This window comes from Pelobates fuscus, chromosome 7 (assembly GCF_036172605.1).
Source record: "Pelobates fuscus isolate aPelFus1 chromosome 7, aPelFus1.pri, whole genome shotgun sequence".
NCBI classification, from domain to species: domain Eukaryota; kingdom Metazoa; phylum Chordata; class Amphibia; order Anura; family Pelobatidae; genus Pelobates; species Pelobates fuscus.
The window spans coordinates 95,310,322-95,329,749 of record NC_086323.1 but is presented as its reverse complement, the minus strand read 5'-3'; the positions used below and the strand labels follow the sequence as shown (position 1 = coordinate 95,329,749).

At 39.5% G+C, this 19,428-nt stretch overlaps 1 protein-coding gene across 2 annotated transcripts in view; it reads left to right on the top strand.

The window, feature by feature from the left end:
• The window catches only part of CELSR3 (cadherin EGF LAG seven-pass G-type receptor 3), a 166,896-nt gene that overhangs the window by 111,128 nt on the left and 36,340 nt on the right, over positions 1-19,428 (top strand). For both annotated transcript variants that reach the window (XM_063426222.1, XM_063426221.1), the window contains exons 4-10: positions 14,119-14,234; positions 16,570-16,658; positions 16,969-17,126; positions 17,585-17,748; positions 18,289-18,414; positions 18,676-18,845; positions 19,072-19,257. In XM_063426222.1, coding sequence (XP_063282292.1) covers positions 14,119-14,234; positions 16,570-16,658; positions 16,969-17,126; positions 17,585-17,748; positions 18,289-18,414; positions 18,676-18,845; positions 19,072-19,257 — 1,009 coding nt within the window. The remainder of the gene's footprint in view (positions 1-14,118; positions 14,235-16,569; positions 16,659-16,968; positions 17,127-17,584; positions 17,749-18,288; positions 18,415-18,675; positions 18,846-19,071; positions 19,258-19,428) is intronic.

Here is a 19,428-nt window from a genome sequence, read left to right as displayed (position 1 = left end):
TATAACAGATAAGTTCTGGGAAAGAGAAGAAACAGACTGATTAAGGAGAGACAGCTCAGGTGGGGGCCAGCTGCTCCCGGAACTAGACATATATGGTCTTAAAGGGACACTATAGTCACCTGAACAACTTTAGCTTAATGAAGCAGTTTTGGTGTATATAACATGCCCCTGCAGCCTCACTGCTCAATCTTCTGCCATTTAGGAGTTACATCTCTTTGTTTATGAACCCTAGTCACAACTCCCTGCATGTGACTTGCACAGCCTTCCATAAACACTTCCTGTAAAGAGAGCCCTATTTAGACTTTCTTTATTGCAAGTTCTGTTTAAATGGTAAGGCATGGCCTGCAGTTGTGGGAGGGGCATGTTAACCTACTTAAACCCCCTTCTCACCTTCCTCAGTCCCGTTTCGTTTTTGGCGATTCACATGTCGGGTCATCACGCCTCTCCTTTCCGGTTCCTCGTGGCTCCGTTGTTCTGGCTCCCCTGCCGTTTCCCTGCTGCTCGTGGGTGCACGGTCCTCCTGGGCTCTGCTCTGGCGCTCCTCGGGTCTCCAAGTTTGCAGGTTTTTTTTCGGGCGCGCGGGCGTGTGTCAGGTGCAGTTCTGGGTGGGGTGGGTTGGGGTGAAGAGCCTTCGGGTCAGATTTTGTGCTGGCCCTGCCAGGCAAGGCGTCTCTGGCGCTGTTTGTGCTGCGCAGTGCAGACTCACAGACAAGGTGGTGGACTTTGCTATATCCCCACCGTCCAATGCGGTTTTTGAGGCCGGTGGCACTCAAATGTGGCTTTATACAAAATAATTGCTGTTTTATTTCTGGTGCACAGATTTCTATGAAGTGTGGCCCCCAAATTACCCATGCACCAAAACCATGCATGTCATTTGAGTTCAGATTGCTGTGAGTGAAGACGCAGGCAGACATTTTCAGTGGCCATCTTGGAGGAGGCCTACACAATCACTGATACATAATAGACAATATATATATATTTTGTTGGCAATTTAGACAACTCACTACTCCCAATATATTCAAATGTACAAATATGGACACTTCAATTTTAAGGATGTGAGCGGGGATGTGCCAAGAGGCAGGATACTTTTGAGAATTTTTCAGCTATTTGCTAATAATATTTTATGCTACTACAATGCAATTTAGAACAAAAACAATCTATCTTATTTACATGGACTGATTTCTAAGCTCAATAGAGAAAACTACCTCAATAAAGAGATAGAAAGTGTTTCTTTACAGTGCCCAAAATGTAAAAGCTGCTCAACACTAAAAGTGGAATACCCCTTACCCACAATAAAAAACAAATATACAGAAATAAGGTATACAAATTATACCAAAGAAGTGGAGCGCTCTAAACAGTAGAGGGGTTTACTCACCCCTTTGGTACAGTGACAGTCTTGAAAAACTTGAATGTACAAGGAAACAAAAACAAGAAAAACAAAAATATAGTGCAGATGTTCCAAAAATGGTTAATTGGTAGTAAGTAATGACTGAAACCACTCACATGGACAGGAGCCTATATGGTATTGGCTCCGTAAAAGGATCCTTTATGCTTTTAGGGCAGCAACACACCCCTTTATCCCAGGTAGTGTCCCTCCAGGAGTATACAACGAGAAGAAAAGCAGAAAAACAACTGTATAGAATTGCACATACTATAATGGTATTTTGAAATATAAATAGTTGTGCTCACCTTCTGCAGAGCCCTGAAATCCCGGCTCTGAGGTTGATAAACAATGTGCTACTTTAGAGTTCCTGATGGCTAGAAAGGGTTTCTAAGCTCATTTATTGTAGTTGAAAGATACATTACTGGGACCATTATTGCTGTGGAGCTCTGTTATACACGCAGAGACACCAACAATATGGAGTACAGTGGAGGTGGAGATTTTTCCCAAATCAACTGTTTTTGCAATTGATTGTTCGATCCAAAGTTTTCAGAGGAGTTGCTGGGGGGAATAGAGGAGTTGGAGCCCAACCGGGGTCCTAAAAAGCCTCAGAACATATTTTGGCATCACTTTAATCACTTTATTGTTATCCCGTAGTCCCCTGTAATACTAGCACAGTAATAACACCTCTAATTATGTAATTTGTGCCTATGTCACTTTACTATTGGGGTTAATTATACTGTACAGTTTTTGCTGTGAGTGCAGGTTTTTAATACAGTATGTTGAAGGGTTAATACAGCATGGCATTCGGTATAGAGTTTTATAAATGTAGATTCTTGTAAGACTCTCAATGTTCTCACAATGTGATTTATAGAACATGCTAGGCTATATGGCGGAACTCATGGCATTGTATAGGGGTATAAGTATATTCGTAAGGGACCATAAAACCTAAACTTGGGCTGAAGCCCCTGTTTTTTTTTTTTACTACCAAGCAATGCCCCTGGTTGTAGTTCACGGTTAAGTGAATAAACCCCACCCAACTTTCTCTTGAAAATGGAGTTTGCTGAATTTAGTCCAACAGGAACAGTAAGTTTTGTATAATAATAAACTGCAGCATTTTCAAGGTTGGCTAGCTTTACCTTAATTGTGCTAATTTTGTTTAATGTTGTTTTCATTTAATCACAATTCACTGTTTAGTAAATAAAACTGATAGGATAGTGATAGTATCTGCTAATGCACTGGGAGTGGGTGCATGTCCCAAAATATAAATTCCCATGAGATATAAACAAATCTTTAAAAGGTACTTGTTCACGTGAAACATGGTAGAATCCTGTATTATATATAGAACAGCATCATCTATGCATTGTGTTGGCTGGCAAATCATTATTATTATTTATAACGTTCCAACACACTCTATGGTGATGTACAGTGGGAATTAAAAAAAAATAATAATACCAAAAAATGTAAATGATGGGATACATGTTAAGGTCAACAGAAAAAAAGAGATGAAAAGGGTATTTCCCTGCAGTGAATACTATCTATAGATTTAGATATATAAACTACCCCACATCTGGTTTTCAAAAAGAAGTTACACGTTTTTCTGCTCCTTTTCCATCTTGTTCCCTGTTTTTTCCGGGTTCCTCCCTGATCTATCCTGTAATAGTTTGCTTTCAGGACTGTTTATAGACAATGGTGGGCAAGGCTTATTTCTTCATGTTTTTCTAGACCTATATCCCTTTATTATGTCAGTGGCAGCACATAAAATGTACAAGCCTGTAGTATGTAGCATTCAAATGCTGCAGGTGAAAATCGTAACGAGAGTCACATTTATGAATGCCATACCCACCATGGTTCCGGGACACATCACCTATACATGCAAAGTGTTGCCTCTTAGAGATAGAAGTCAAATACTGCAGGTAGGAATGTAAGAAATGAGTCATTGAAGAATCATCCTGTGTACAAATTCATATGACTGGGCAGCTGTTTTTCTGTGCTGCCCACCGATACAGACATAATATATGTCCAGGAAAACTTGATGAATCTAACAAACATAGTATCATTCAATTTAATTAGCAAATATATCACTGAATATATAGTGTTAAAGTAGAGGTTGTAGCCATATTAGTCCCGCGATGTAGATGTAAAAAACAGATACAATTTGTACCTATATATGTAAAAAACAGATACAATTTTTATCTTTTTATACCTTTTTTATTGCACTGACAGAATTTTTTAATGACAAGCTTTCTGGAGAACTTCCCTTTCTCTAGTCTGAAGCATTTCTGAGCAAGGCGACACATAGAATTCAAAGTTGAGTTGTGATACAGGGGTTAAAGTGACATGAGTGCAGATAAGACAGGTTTGCTAGAACATAGACACCATTCTTGGGTTGTAAAAATCTTATGTAAAGATCATAGAGTGAGGGGGGAGGGAGATAGAGAAAAAAACAAGCAAACAGTGCAGAAGATGGTGCTAGAAGCAGGGAGTATTAATATAAAGAATGCATGAATTTCCATCCAAGAGTTATAGGATATGCATTAAGGCCTATATCCAGCATACACAGACACACGAACACACTCATACTCATGTACATATACATATACCCAAGTAGTGTATTTGTACAAGTATACACAAGTACATACACACTATAGACAAGTACAATATAAATATAAATACGACCAAATGCTTCAATATATGTACATGCACACACATCGATTGTCAGATCCCGGGTTTCGGCACCAAAATTGTTATAGATCCAATATTGATCTTTGTTATATTCAGGGGAACCCAAATTTTATGAAGTGTACTTGGAGAAGCGTGAATTAGACACCAGACATGTGTTGGTTATCAAAATAAGTCTCTGACATTTATTTGAACAGTTTGTGATTTTATACATGAAAGACGTAAAATAACAGGAAAGGAGTACAGATAAGACATAGGGATGAACGTCATGTACATATAACAGATAAGTTCTGGGAAAGAGAAGAAACAGACTGATTAAGGAGAGACAGCTCAGGTGGGGGCCAGCTGCTCCCGGAACTAGACATATATGGTCTTAAAGGGACACTATAGTCACCTGAACAACTTTAGCTTAATGAAGCAGTTTTGGTGTATATAACATGCCCCTGCAGCCTCACTGCTCAATCTTCTGCCATTTAGGAGTTACATCTCTTTGTTTATGAACCCTAGTCACAACTCCCTGCATGTGACTTGCACAGCCTTCCATAAACACTTCCTGTAAAGAGAGCCCTATTTAGACTTTCTTTATTGCAAGTTCTGTTTAAATGGTAAGGCATGGCCTGCAGTTGTGGGAGGGGCATGTTAACCTACTTAAACCCCCTTCTCACCTTCCTCAGTCCCGTTTCGTTTTTGGCGATTCACATGTCGGGTCATCACGCCTCTCCTTTCCGGTTCCTCGTGGCTCCGTTGTTCTGGCTCCCCTGCCGTTTCCCTGCTGCTCGTGGGTGCACGGTCCTCCTGGGCTCTGCTCTGGCGCTCCTCGGGTCTCCAAGTTTGCAGGTTTTTTTTCGGGCGCGCGGGCGTGTGTCAGGTGCAGTTCTGGGTGGGGTGGGTTGGGGTGAAGAGCCTTCGGGTCAGATTTTGTGCTGGCCCTGCCAGGCAAGGCGTCTCTGGCGCTGTTTGTGCTGCGCAGTGCAGACTCACAGACAAGGTGGTGGACTTTGCTATATCCCCACCGTCCAATGCGGTTTTTGAGGCCGGTGGCACTCAAATGTGGCTTTATACAAAATAATTGCTGTTTTATTTCTGGTGCACAGATTTCTATGAAGTGTGGCCCCCAAATTACCCATGCACCAAAACCATGCATGTCATTTGAGTTCAGATTGCTGTGAGTGAAGACGCAGGCAGACATTTTCAGTGGCCATCTTGGAGGAGGCCTACACAATCACTGATACATAATAGACAATATATATATATTTTGTTGGCAATTTAGACAACTCACTACTCCCAATATATTCAAATGTACAAATATGGACACTTCAATTTTAAGGATGTGAGCGGGGATGTGCCAAGAGGCAGGATACTTTTGAGAATTTTTCAGCTATTTGCTAATAATATTTTATGCTACTACAATGCAATTTAGAACAAAAACAATCTATCTTATTTACATGGACTGATTTCTAAGCTCAATAGAGAAAACTACCTCAATAAAGAGATAGAAAGTGTTTCTTTACAGTGCCCAAAATGTAAAAGCTGCTCAACACTAAAAGTGGAATACCCCTTACCCACAATAAAAAACAAATATACAGAAATAAGGTATACAAATTATACCAAAGAAGTGGAGCGCTCTAAACAGTAGAGGGGTTTACTCACCCCTTTGGTACAGTGACAGTCTTGAAAAACTTGAATGTACAAGGAAACAAAAACAAGAAAAACAAAAATATAGTGCAGATGTTCCAAAAATGGTTAATTGGTAGTAAGTAATGACTGAAACCACTCACATGGACAGGAGCCTATATGGTATTGGCTCCGTAAAAGGATCCTTTATGCTTTTAGGGCAGCAACACACCCCTTTATCCCAGGTAGTGTCCCTCCAGGAGTATACAACGAGAAGAAAAGCAGAAAAACAACTGTATAGAATTGCACATACTATAATGGTATTTTGAAATATAAATAGTTGTGCTCACCTTCTGCAGAGCCCTGAAATCCCGGCTCTGAGGTTGATAAACAATGTGCTACTTTAGAGTTCCTGATGGCTAGAAAGGGTTTCTAAGCTCATTTATTGTAGTTGAAAGATACATTACTGGGACCATTATTGCTGTGGAGCTCTGTTATACACGCAGAGACACCAACAATATGGAGCTCCTAGAAAAGAGGGACATTAGGATAGAAAAGAGGGACATTAGAATAGAAAAGAGGGATATTAGGATACTAATATCGGCCTTGTAAGCTCGTGGTTGCCATCTTTCACGTCTGGCTCTCGTCTTTCTGGCACTCGCTGTGCATGTGTTCGGACCTTCTTCCCCTGCGAGGCTCCTGTATCACATATAACGTTTACTGTTTTCTGTTGATATGTTGTATGTGATTGACTTTCGCTTCTTTTGCCACCTCTTACTTGCATCAACTCTACCTATCCAGCCTACAACTTCACATGTTGTACAGGTTTCTAATCACACGCAGTTTCATGTCATCATACCAGTTTATTACCATACTCAAGGGTTCAGGTTATGGCAATGTTAAATCTCCTGATTTCCCATCAACAGCCAAGTCTTACAATCACTATCAGACCTATTTAATACTTGTCATTACGACCGGGCATCAACTTTCAGTGTGGGGCGATTTCTGCTTGATCCAGGGATAAATCCGACTGCCATTCTGGGGTCAAGAAGGATTTTTTCCCTAGCTTGTTGCAAATTGAAAAGCGCATCAAACTGGTTTTTTTGCCTTCTTTTGGATCAACCGTTTATTCTCAGTTGTGAAGTAGGCCGGAATTGGGGGATGCTAGTCTTTTTCAGCTAGGTAACTATGTAATCCTGTTGTCAAGCCGCTTTACAGTTTCTCGTGGTCCCACATATTTCCCACAGTCACCACGTCATCTTGCAGCAGTGTCTCAGGAAAGCTCACCTATTCATGCAGTCTATTGATTACCTTCTCTACCCCACACTTAGTCTACGCTAGATGGCCACATGTTTTATATTCCTTACTTCCCCTTGCACAAGTTGGAGGGCCGTTCAAAGCACCGGGCACCTAATTACTCGCTCAGCTGTTACCATACAGTTAGGCTATTTAAGGTTGTTGATTGCTTTTAAACAGGTATCCTTTTTGCCCTCTTTTATCACAGGCCTACCATGACGTCGGTTCCGGCACCCAACAACCGACTTATTCCCCCCTTTTATTTTTTATTTCCTTACGGCCTTATTTGCCCCTCACACAAATGTTAAGGCATGGCCTGCAGTTGTGGGAGGGGCATGTTAACCTACTTAAACCCCCTCCTCACCTTCCTCAGTCCCGTTTCGTTTTTGGCAATTCACATGTCCCCACCCTCCACTCCCTTTATTTATATTTCATCACACCTCATGGGCGGGCCCTCTTTTATTACAGGCCTACCACGACGTCGGTTCCGGCACACCACAACCGACTTATTCCCCCCTTTTATTTTTTATTTCCTTACGGCCTTATTTGCCCCTCACACTATTAAGATTTTCTTATCCCCTGCTATGTTAATAGCTTGCTAGACCCTGCAAGAGCCTCCTGTATGTGATTAAAGTTCAATTTAGAGATTGAGATACAATTATTTAAGGTAAATTACATCTGTTTGAAAGTGAAACCAGTTTTTTTTTTCATGCAGGCTCTGTCAATCATAGCCAGATGAGGTGTGGCTAGGGCTGCATAAACAGAAACAAAGTGATTTAACTCCTAAATGACAGTGAATTGAGCAGTGACATTGCAGGGGAATGATCTATACACTAAAACTGCTTTATTTAGCTAAAGTAATTTAGGTGACTATAGTGTTCCTTTAAGTGTCGTTTTGAGCATTAAGCATGTCATGAGTCCAAATTAGCCAATTTTACTATAGGCTATCTAATACAGTGTTTCCCAACCCAGTCCTCAAGGCACACCTACCAGTCCAGGATTTAGGGGTGACCCAGTTGTGTCTAAGGTGTTTTTTCTCTTTTTTTCTAAAAACACCTTAGACAAAACTGGGTAATCCTTAAATCCTGGACTGGTAGGTGTGCCTTGAGGACTGGGTTGGGAAACACTGATCTAATATGACACCTATAAGCTTGAACCTTGGAATGAAGGTATATTCTTTCACATACATCTACACATACATCCACACACAAGCACCAATACATGTACCTACACATATACCAATGTGCCTACACACACATATATCCATATATATGTACACATACACCTATTACAATATACATACATGTATGCATGTATATATACACTTTATACATACACACACACACACAAATATATATGGATGTATACACATACACATAAACACATGAATACAAATACATATACATACACACAAACACATATACATACATGCACATGAACTCATATACACAAATATAAATGCACAGTCACATAAATAAGCATACATGCATAAGAGTATGGGAAAGCATAGGTCTACACTCAGTACTTTGTATATTGATAGAATAAACAGATTGGAATGCATTTTAAAATGTTGATACGTATGACAGAACAGTAAGATAATGTGGGGGAGTGTTCATGTAAAGTGTTGGTAGTGGGACAGGAAACCCAAATCGATATTTACTCCTCTATTCTTGCTGTTAAACAATTTGATCATTCTGGTTTTAAAGTTTATCTTTCTTCAGTATTTTTAAAACCACCTTCCAGTACTTTGATTTTTAGGTCCTTCATTGAGTGGCCAGGCTGGGTAAAGTGGTGTCCCACAGGAGTGCAGTGCGATCCTTCTTTGTGGTGTTTAATGGAGTGTCTCTGCATATTCATTCTGCCATTTAATTGCTCGGTGGTTTCCCCAATGTGGCATCCTAGGTGGCATTTGGTGCATTGAATCATGTATACCACATTGCTGGATGTGCAGGAGTATGATCCTTTAATGCTGTAGGTTTTATTGTTGTGTGTGGCTGTGTTGTCTGTGCATATGTGCTGAGACAGTTTGCAGCGAGGTTTTTTGCATTGACTGGTCCTGTGTTCTATATTCTTCCCATCAGTGGGTAGCTTCCTGTTGATTCATTTTTGTCATCTGAAGGCCAAAAAGGTTGTTTCATAGAAAATGTTTTTCAGAGTCTCATCTTCCGTTAACATTGGTTGTAGGTCGGGGGGCGTGGCCGACAGCGAAACAGAGCGGACGTCTTTTCACGGAGCTCCGCTCAGAACCAGAGCTAAGACGGAAAATCCACAATATCGTGGAATTCTGACCCAAGAGACAGACACCCCCCAAAAGCAGAGACAATGGGGAAGAAAAATAAGAGGCACCAAGGTCCGGCCAAGCCCCAACAGCCTGACATCAGACTAGCTTTTGAGCGGCCGGCGAACACACAGGGACCTAAGATGGCGCCTGAGGCCTGCTGCACACCCGAGGCATCTGAAGCCTCCCTGGAAGAAGAAGACGCACTGCCTTCTCCTAGATCCTCTGCCACAGAATCTGAGGAAGATGAGGCACCTGCCACAAGAGGTGATATAAAACGGCTCCTGGTGGAGATGAGACAGAAAATGCAGACGGAAGTGGAGGGGGTACGACAGAAAGTCATCTCCCTGGAAACGAGAGAAACCTCCAGAGATGAAAAAATAAGCACCGCAGGCCGAGACATACAAGAACTTACCTCACAGGTAAAACAACTGAAACGCACACTCACCACAATGGAGATCAGACACAGGCGGAAAAATCTGCGCCTCAGAGGCATCCCCGAAAGAGTCGACAGTATACAGCTCTTGCCCTACTCCCACAGCCTCCTGACAGCCATGGGCATTGCCGATAGCCCCGACCTACCACAGATCACCTCGGCGTTCAGAGTGCGGAAGTCAGCGGCAGCACCAGACTCAGCACCTAGAGATGTAATCGTGCTGACCCGAGACATCTCCGTGACATCCACCATACTCGCAAAATCCAGAGAAATGGGGACTGTATCAGTGGACGGCCACAAGATAGCTATCTACCCAGACACTCCATTCTCCATCCTTGCGGAAAAGAGACAGCTGGCACCTATAGCCAGGAAGCTAAGAGACGCCAATATCAGGTACCGTTGGGGCATGGAAGGGTCCATCCTCATGGAAATTAAAGGAGAGAGCTGTACACTCACCTCGGGGGACGACCTGGAGCTCTTCCTACAAAGGGCAGGACTGACAACCACTCCACAGCAAAGCACCCCACATCCCACCAAAAACCCGGGGGACTCAGAGAGTGCTAGCAAACGACGACACAGTGTACCACCCAACATCACACTTAAGAAACTGACTCCACTACCTAAAGCTGCGAAACCCAGACCCGACAAATAACGGAGACCACACAGAGGGAACAGGAGTTATATAGACCCCTTTGCGAAACACCGTGCTACAATGGTCAACAGGACTCTGTCACTGGACACTGATCCTTAAGATCATCTAACGACCACAGTAACAACCTGAATAGCAGAGACTGCCCTACACTGTATTATTGTTTACTACTGTTAACCCTTTAATTCTATTCCCAATATGTTGCCAATATGCTCACATATTACGCTAAATTTGAATATATTGGAAAAAACAATTATATATGTTCTAAATTGAATAAAAAATATAAATTGAAAAAACACATTGGTTGTAGGTCTTTGATGATTTTCCATATTTCCTCAAGAGCTGGGTTGTAGGTGACCACAAATGGCACTCGTGTAGGTATTTTTTTTCTCTCTGTACTGTAGCAGACGCGTGCGTGGAGTTTTTACAGCAGAGTTGATTTGGTTGGTAATAGTCTTTGGTTTGTAGCCTTTCTGTCTCATAGATAGGGAGAGTACATTTAGATGGGAATTACGGTCAATAGGATCAGATGGTACCTAGTGACTTGGCTGTAGATAATGCCCTGTTTAGTATGGGAGGGTGGAAGCTGGAGCTGTGAAGGTAACTGCACCTATCTGTGGGTTTTCTGTAAACCGAGGAATGGATTGTGCCATTGTTACATGTCACAGTGGTGTCTGGAAAATTCACAGATCTAGTGGAATATTCCATTTTTAGTTTGATTGATGGATTTAATGTGTTAAAAGAGTCATGGAACTGTATCAGCTTTTCTTTGCTTTTTCGATATAGCAATAATATTTGTATGGTTTTGTGTGCTGTATTTCTATGAATCTCTGTTCAAGATCTGCCATAAACAGATTAGCATATTGGGGTGTCATCTTAGTGCCCATAGCAGTTCCCATGGTTTGTAGGTAAACCTGATTGTTAAAACTGAAATAAATATGTGTGAGGATGAATAGTGCCAGTTCTGTGATAATTCAGGTGTTGTATTTTGGTTGTCGGCATAAGAGAGAAAATGGAAGCAAGCATTGATGCCATCTGTATGTGGAATGTTGCTGTACAGAGATTCCACATCCATGTTACAAGGATGGTGTTAGCAGAGAAATTAGTAATTTAGCGGAGTTTGTTGAGGAAGTCGGTTGTGTCTTTTATGAAGCTTTTGGTGTTGGTGACTAGAGTTTTTAGGGTGTTTTCTACCAGTAGTGTACCAGTAGAAAATACCCTAAAACCTCTAGTCACCAACAGCTTCATAAAAGACACATTGATATATGTGTAGGTACATGTATTGGTGCTTGTGTGTGGATGTATGTGTAGGTGTGCATGTACACATATTTTGGCATTTGTGTGAGTGTGTACGTGTGTGTCTGTGAATGCAGGGTATAGGCCTTCATGCATTTCCTGTAACTCTTGGATGGAAATTCATGCATTCTTTATATTAATGCTCCCCCTTCTAGCACCATCTTCTGCATTGTTTGCTTGTTTTTTTTTTTTTCTCTCTCTCCTCCCTCACTCTGTGATCTTCACATAAGATATTTACGATCCTCTCTGCAAGAATGGTGTCTATGTTCTATCAAACTTGTCTTATCTGCACTCATGTCGCTTTAACCCCTGTATCACAACTCAACTTTGAATGCTATGTGTCGTCTTGCTCAGAAATGCTTTAGACTTGAGAAAGGGAATTTCTCCAGAAAGCTTGTCATTAAAAAAATTCTGTTAGTCCAATAAAATAAGTATTACAAGATAAAAATGTTATGTTTTTTTATATATATTAAAAATAATATATATAATTGTTTTTCTCTCTAAACCCAGTAGCTGACAAGCGAGATGCAAAATATGGACCATTTAAAAAGAGCTGGAAGATATTTTTTAATTTTTTGACAATTTTATCCTTAATCTGTCAGTTTGGTTTTACAGCAATGCTATCGTCTAGTAGAAACTGTTTCTTTTTTTATAAAGTATTTTGAATCTATTTTGCATTTTTAGTCTGTTTATTTCCAGTTCCACACTTATACTAATTAAATTGTCTGTTTAAACCAGTCTTTCTTAACCTTTCTAGACAGAGAACCAAATTATGCAAATTGAATTAGCTTGGCAACCTATTTTTCAATTGTATAATTATCTCAGTGACCTATTCTTCAACTGTAATATAAAGTATTACATTTTGCAAGACCCCTTCATTAAACTCTTCCCTGTGTCAGTGGGTCTCCCTTGCACCTGAAAAGGCAGTCCTTCTATATTAAATCCATTTTTAGTGTGCCATTATAACATAGCACCCTCCCAAGTGTCCCTATTCAGGAGGGAGAGTCCCTATTATTTGGATCAAATTCCTCTGTCCCTCTTTGTATCCTAATGTATCTCTTATATAGGAGCTCCATATTGTTGGAGTGTTTGAGTGTATAACAGAGCTCCACAGCAATAATAATAATTAAACTGAAATAAATATGTTTAGAAATCAGTCTCTAAATTAGACACATTGTTCTTGTTCTAAAATATGTTTATATTAGTAAGTCACCTAAAATTTCCCAGAACAGCCCCACTCAAACCCCTAGTATTAAAGTGTTCTACTTTGTCCATTTTAAATGTTGGAAGGTATGGAATACAATTTATTGTATTGAGGAGTTATTGCAAAAAGCACAGGAATCCAGTTTTTGATTTCAAGTAGGGTTGATAGATCATCATTTATTTTCAGGAAACGTTTTTTTTTTTCGTGAAAAAATGTAGTGCCAAACCTGGTATCAAATTCATAAACCTACAACTTCTGCATGAAACTCACCACCTTTATTTATTTATTTATAAAATATTTTACCAGGATGGATAGATTGAGATTTCTCTCGTTTTCAAGTATGCCCTGGGTCTTTGTCCACAAAACATTGCATTGTTACAATAGGATACAATATTACAAAATTACAATATACAAAATAAATATATATATATATATACACATACACACATATATAAATTTAATACATAACAGGTAATACATTTATTCAACCATGACAGGTGCATTCTGTGCTGAGGTATATTGCCATAGATCTCGTAAAAGATTTTAGATTGAATGAAGATTTGACTGTGCCTGAGGTTATTCCATAATTGCAGTGCTCTGTAGGAAAAGGAGGATCGAGCCACTTCATTTTTGTATTGCGGTATGCTAAATATCGTTCTAGTACTGGATCGGAGGTTATATGGGGGTGGGAACAGCGGAGAGCATTCTACTCAGGTAGGGTGGGAGCTTCCCAGAAATGCTCTTATGCACAAGGCTGGAAAGATAAAGAGTGCGTTTGGATTCCAGCGACAGCCAGTTTAGCTCTTTTAACATGTTACAGTGGGGGGTAAAGTAATTACTTGGTCTGTTGTGTGTGTGTGTATATATATATATATATATATATATATATATATATACACATATATATATATACACAACATAAAAAATACACAATCCAGTGCACTCGCTTATTCACTAAACAATGATTTAAAATCTCACATATTGTAATAGTTTTATTTAAATACACCTCACCTAGGCAAAAAAAAATTATCATATATTGCATAAGCCTGCCACAACGTCAATGTACCCCATTCTTGGCAGGTCATACTCTAGCATAATATATAGATATATATATAGATATGTATATATATATATATATATATATATATATATATATATATATATATATATATATATATCTCACCATAGTTGTCCCCCTTTTCCAAACCATCCATCTTCAGATCATTATGTCAATTTATCTTTCTTTTGTTTCTTTCCTTCTTTCTTTTCTCTCTTTCTCTAGGTTTGCCACCAAGGAGAGAAACGGCCTCTTGTTCTACAATGGACGCTTAAATGAAAAGCATGATTTCATTGCCGTGGAGATAAATGATGGTCAGGTGCAGCTAAAATATTCTACTGGTATGTTATACTCTTCCAGTCCATCACAATGTTTCCTAAGCATTTGGAAGATGGGTTATTTATTTCATTAAACGCAATTGATCATTTCTGTAGCATTCATATACTTGTAACTATTTCTATGCATGTATGTTTTTTATATACATATTATTTATCACAGATTAGGAAAACAAAGTGTGTTTTTCTTCACTGCTGAGTGCTGAATCTTTTTTTCAATGTTTAGATAGCCTTTTCCTGGCTGTCCCATTTATTATTGAGAGTCTTGTGCATATTCCTTTAAATTCTTGCCTGGACCAAACAAAATATACAAGGGGAAGTCTGGCCTAAAGGGAAACTAGAGAGGCTAACGAAATGAGAAAGAGAGACTGAAACAAGATACATGAGCAGCTATATGGCGTAGCGTCAGTCTGGAATTTAACCTTGAGTGGTAAAAATCCTTGCACCATCCTTGTGCTTGGCTGAGTTTGATATTTCTTTCCCTCTTGGTTGATTTGGAATACATTTTGCACAGTGATTGTCATTGTATGACTTCTCCATTGGAGAATATAGTTCTCCTTTAACTTTAAACTGTAAAAGTGTTTCATACTTTAGGATCAAATTAGTGAATAATTGAATAAACTCTGAGGATAGTAGGAGATCCGGAATCCTGTTATCTGCTTATTTAGATTAGCCACAGGAATATACCCATTGAATTTGTTGTTTTATTAATATTTTATGTTGAGCATCTGGTGTTAGAAACATTAATCCTATCTGCCACATTCATTAAACATAAGCTGTTTAGGATTGTTTTATAAATGTGTTATATAACATGTCAATAAGTAGGATATTTAGCAATATGCCATGGGTTGTGTTCGCACCTTTTAGATCATTGTAGGGGAGATTGATGGGCCTTTTAAAGGCTGTAACTGATTCAGTAAGTCTCTGTATCAGTCTTCACACTGGTAGAGATTCCATTGTCAGGTTGACAGACTGAGTCTACTACCCTATCAATTCAATCAATAGTGTACCAGTTTTAATAATTCACTTTAAAAATGTTGTTTAAAAATCATTATTGCAGTGCTATAACAGAGTTGCCATTAAAGGAACACAGAGCCATTTTAGCAAACAGTGACCAGGGTATTGATAATGGCTCCCATCACTCTTAGCCAGATGTAAATTACAGTTAACAGCATCTTCAGTGTAGATAACCTTTAACCCTAACCCCCTAAGCCCCAAGAGCTCCTAATCATATTGATGATTTTTTAAATGACCTTTTTAGAAACTGTGCATATTAATAATGCACTCATATCAACACACATTTTACACGCAGAAGTTGGTTAGAATAACATTTTAAGAATCACAACTAATTAAGTGGTTTCGGTACCATTAAAAAAAAAATCTTTGTTAAAGTCATCATTTCTGATTATCTTTTAACCACAGACAGCAGTAAGAAGGTTACGGCCATACTAATTTCAAAGCATTGCTTTTACCTGATTGATGGAGACACAGTGCGTAGTGAACTCTCAGCAGCGAGAACATCTGTTAGGAGGTTAGAGATTGATGCAGCCAGGCTCTGATGAAGCTGACGGCTGACCATGCTAGCATTTTGTTAGCCTGGCTCTAACAGGAGAGAAAGGCAGCTCTCTGTCTATCTGTTTACAGTACTAAATGAGGTGAACCTGCACATATATTCTACTCTGTTATGAGATTGGAGTGTGTGGGACAAAGATGGGGAAATTGCAAGCTGCATGCAGTAAATTTAGGAGATCTAAAAATTCAGTAACCTAACTTGTGGTGGGCTGGCATGGGCGTAAGGATTAAAATAATTTGCTCTTTACAAAATTTTAATTACCAGACCCAGTATTGGTGACCATGTGGTTTCTTGTAAACTAAAGATGTGGATTATGTTTCTAATTGTTTTCTGATGGACTGCTTACTGATAACATGGTCATGGGGACAAAATCCCTCCGAGCAATATTCATGGGTTAAAGAAACTAAATGTCCTCTACAACATGTTTTTATGTGCAGTTCATCTTACTGGTAAATGTCTTGTTGAGTTGTGCTGAGAGCTCAGTCTCCCAATAAAGTTACTGAAGATTCTGCACAGAAAAAAAGAACCCATCAGCAAGATCTTTATAAACTTACCATGTGCCAGTTTGTATCTACCAAGATATACTTGAGTTTAGCCAAGTGTCTTATAGGATGATCCTTAACTAGACCATTAAAACAAAGCATTTAATGAATAGATTACAGGGAGATCTATGGACTGTTAAGCTTAATGCATTTATGCTTTTTCCAATCATAATAAGCAGAAAAATGTTTAGATCCTTGATGTAAAAACCTGTTATATCATTTCAAGGTGAATCTAGCACACTGGTGACTCCATACATACCTGGAGGTGTTAGTGATGGACATTGGCACACCATTCAGCTTCGGTACTACAACAAGGTAAGCTTAAATAAGTCACCATGAGCAGTTATTGGTTTGCTCTAGGTCAGTTTTTCCAGCATTGGCCTTGGTCTGGTGTTGAACAAAAAATTTTGTCATTATTTACAAACCACTTTCATTGCTTACATTATCTTCCAAACATAATTTGCAGTTTGGATGCTTGGTATTTATGTCATTGCCTACAATCCTTCAGATTCCATGCGGTGCTAATAACAAATCATAACGCAGAGCACAATTACACTGTCATTGTATCCCACTTCTGGCACCATGCACATTATCTTCTTACGTTTAATTTCTTTTTTATTATCAGCCAAAGACTGGATCCATGGGTGTAGCACAGGGGCCCTCAAAGGAAAAAGTGGCTGTTCTGGCTGTGGATGACTGTGATATGTCTGTGGCTCTTAAATTTGGTAGTGAGATCAGCAACTACTCATGTGCAGCGGAAGGGGTGCAGTCCAGCTCAAAAAAGTAAATAAATCTGTTATCTTAACCATGCACCTGTTCTTTACTATGGTATAGGTAACTTAATGTGGAGTAATATCTACATGTACCTTACATATTATGTATTATTGGATAATGCCTTATATTGTATCATGTTACTTTTTACAATTTATATGACTAGATGTAGTAGGTAATCTTTCAGAACGCATTTCAGGTATACTTGTGTAGAAAACCAAAATTTGTTCACAAAAACACCATCGGTAAATATAAGTAAATACTCTTGAACGCCCACTGGCAAAAGACTAGTCTGTAAACACTCTAAGTATGAAATGAAACATTTCACACATGTGGCAAGTGTTTTGAAAACAGAATTCTGCTAAAGACTGTAACAGTTAGAAACTATACATGGAATTCTGCAACAGATGGCATATGTGTAGTCACAGAAAGTCCGTGATACAAATCAACTTGTTTTTGTTTCCTTTCAGGTCTCTGGATCTCACAGGCCCTCTCCTCCTTGGGGGAGTCCCCAATCTGCCAGAAAACTTTCCTGTAGCACACAGGGAGTTCATAGGGTGTATGAGGGATCTGTATATCGACAGCAAAAAGATTGATTTGGCATCCTACATTGCAAACAACGGAACATCTGCAGGTATCGAAAAATAATTTACGTACAACCTTATTATTAGGCATATGATGGGCTGTTGAAACAATCACTGTAGAAACAGTTGCAGTTATGCCAGAAAATCGTAGAAAATAGCAAAATAAAGACGTCACCATTGACCATTCACTGGACTTCAGGAGAGAGGTAATGGCAGGTCCTTTTCCTGCAGAAGTCAAGTGAATATAACATTCTTTGGATCCTTCTAGAGAAGTAAGTACCAATTTAGCCCCATTACTATGCAGGATCATTTTATTCTATAGGGAAAATTCTTGTCATAGCCACAGGGGAGCACTGGATAAAAAACACCGGACATATTTCTTGGCTAACATGTTTCAGGGCTATGCAACTATAACTCTCAAGCTATTGGTGCATTTAAATGGCCTATGAAAGATAGTGGAGAGTGACAAATGTAGTCCAGAGTGCTATATCCTATATATAAAAACAAACAGTCAGGGGCTACATACTGTAAGTGTACTGTAAGCCAGGAAGTGTGGCCTTCACCTGTAACATTGATTTGTTTCCTTGTAGGCTGCCATGCTAAGCATTCGTATTGTGATTCCAACCCGTGTAAAAATGGTGGCAGTTGCACAGTGAGTTGGGGAACTTTCTCCTGCGATTGCCCTTTAGGATTTGGTGGGAAGGACTGCAGGATTGGTAAGCTTTATGGACATTTTTAAATATTTTGATCTAGTATATTAGTTGCTTAGGGTTGTGGTTATGTAACTTAAAGTGGCATCATCATCTCATTACCAATTGTGCTAAAATAATGTCCAAGCTGAACTGCTTAAAATTGGGTTATTTCCATGCTTTTTGGTAAAAAGTCTATAGATGTTTCTACCTAAAAGTTACTGTTAGCTTTTTAGGGTCCACCATCTGCTTATTTATTTGAACTCTTCATTTCCTTTTGTCATGCAGCTATGCATCACCCACATCATTTCAATGGAAGTGGTGTGTTGTCCTGGGATTTTAAGAATGAAGTAAAGGTCTCCATACCATGGTTTCTAGGCCTGGCATTTAGAACCCGGCGGGCAAATGGGGTATTACTTCAGGCCTATGCTGGGCAGTACACAACCATACTCTGCCAGGTATGTTCGGGTCTCAATAAATCATGGAATGTTCAGCATTTTCAACCCCTTGGAAAGCAGATTGAGTATCGGAGACAGACAAAGATATTTCATATTTCTTGATGGTCATAGCATGCAGTGATATTTGAGAATTTGTAGATGTCTTAGTCTGGGGTTCTGACTCCTTGGTGACTTGCTGGAAAGTCCTGTCCATGCTAACCAGTGTTTTATTTCCTTCCATACACAGCTAGTCTCTGGACTGGTTTCATTCTCTGTCAGCCGTGGCACCAGCCGTACCTCTACTCTCCTCATGGACCAAATGATGGTGAATGATGGGAGGTGGCATGACCTACAGCTGGAGTTGCGTGATGTGCGCAGTGGCCGAGAGACACGTTATGTCATTACCATAAACCTGGATTATGGGTTCTATCAGGTAATCTGTCTATTTTACAGTGTAATCTTTCCAGTCTCCAAGATTTTACTGTTGGCTCAACCGGAAAAAGGAAAATGCTTCAATTACTCCAATAACTTCTATAGAATTTTCTTGACATTTGAACTTTTAGAACATGTATTCTACTAGAGTTTCATTCCTTTGGACTAATTA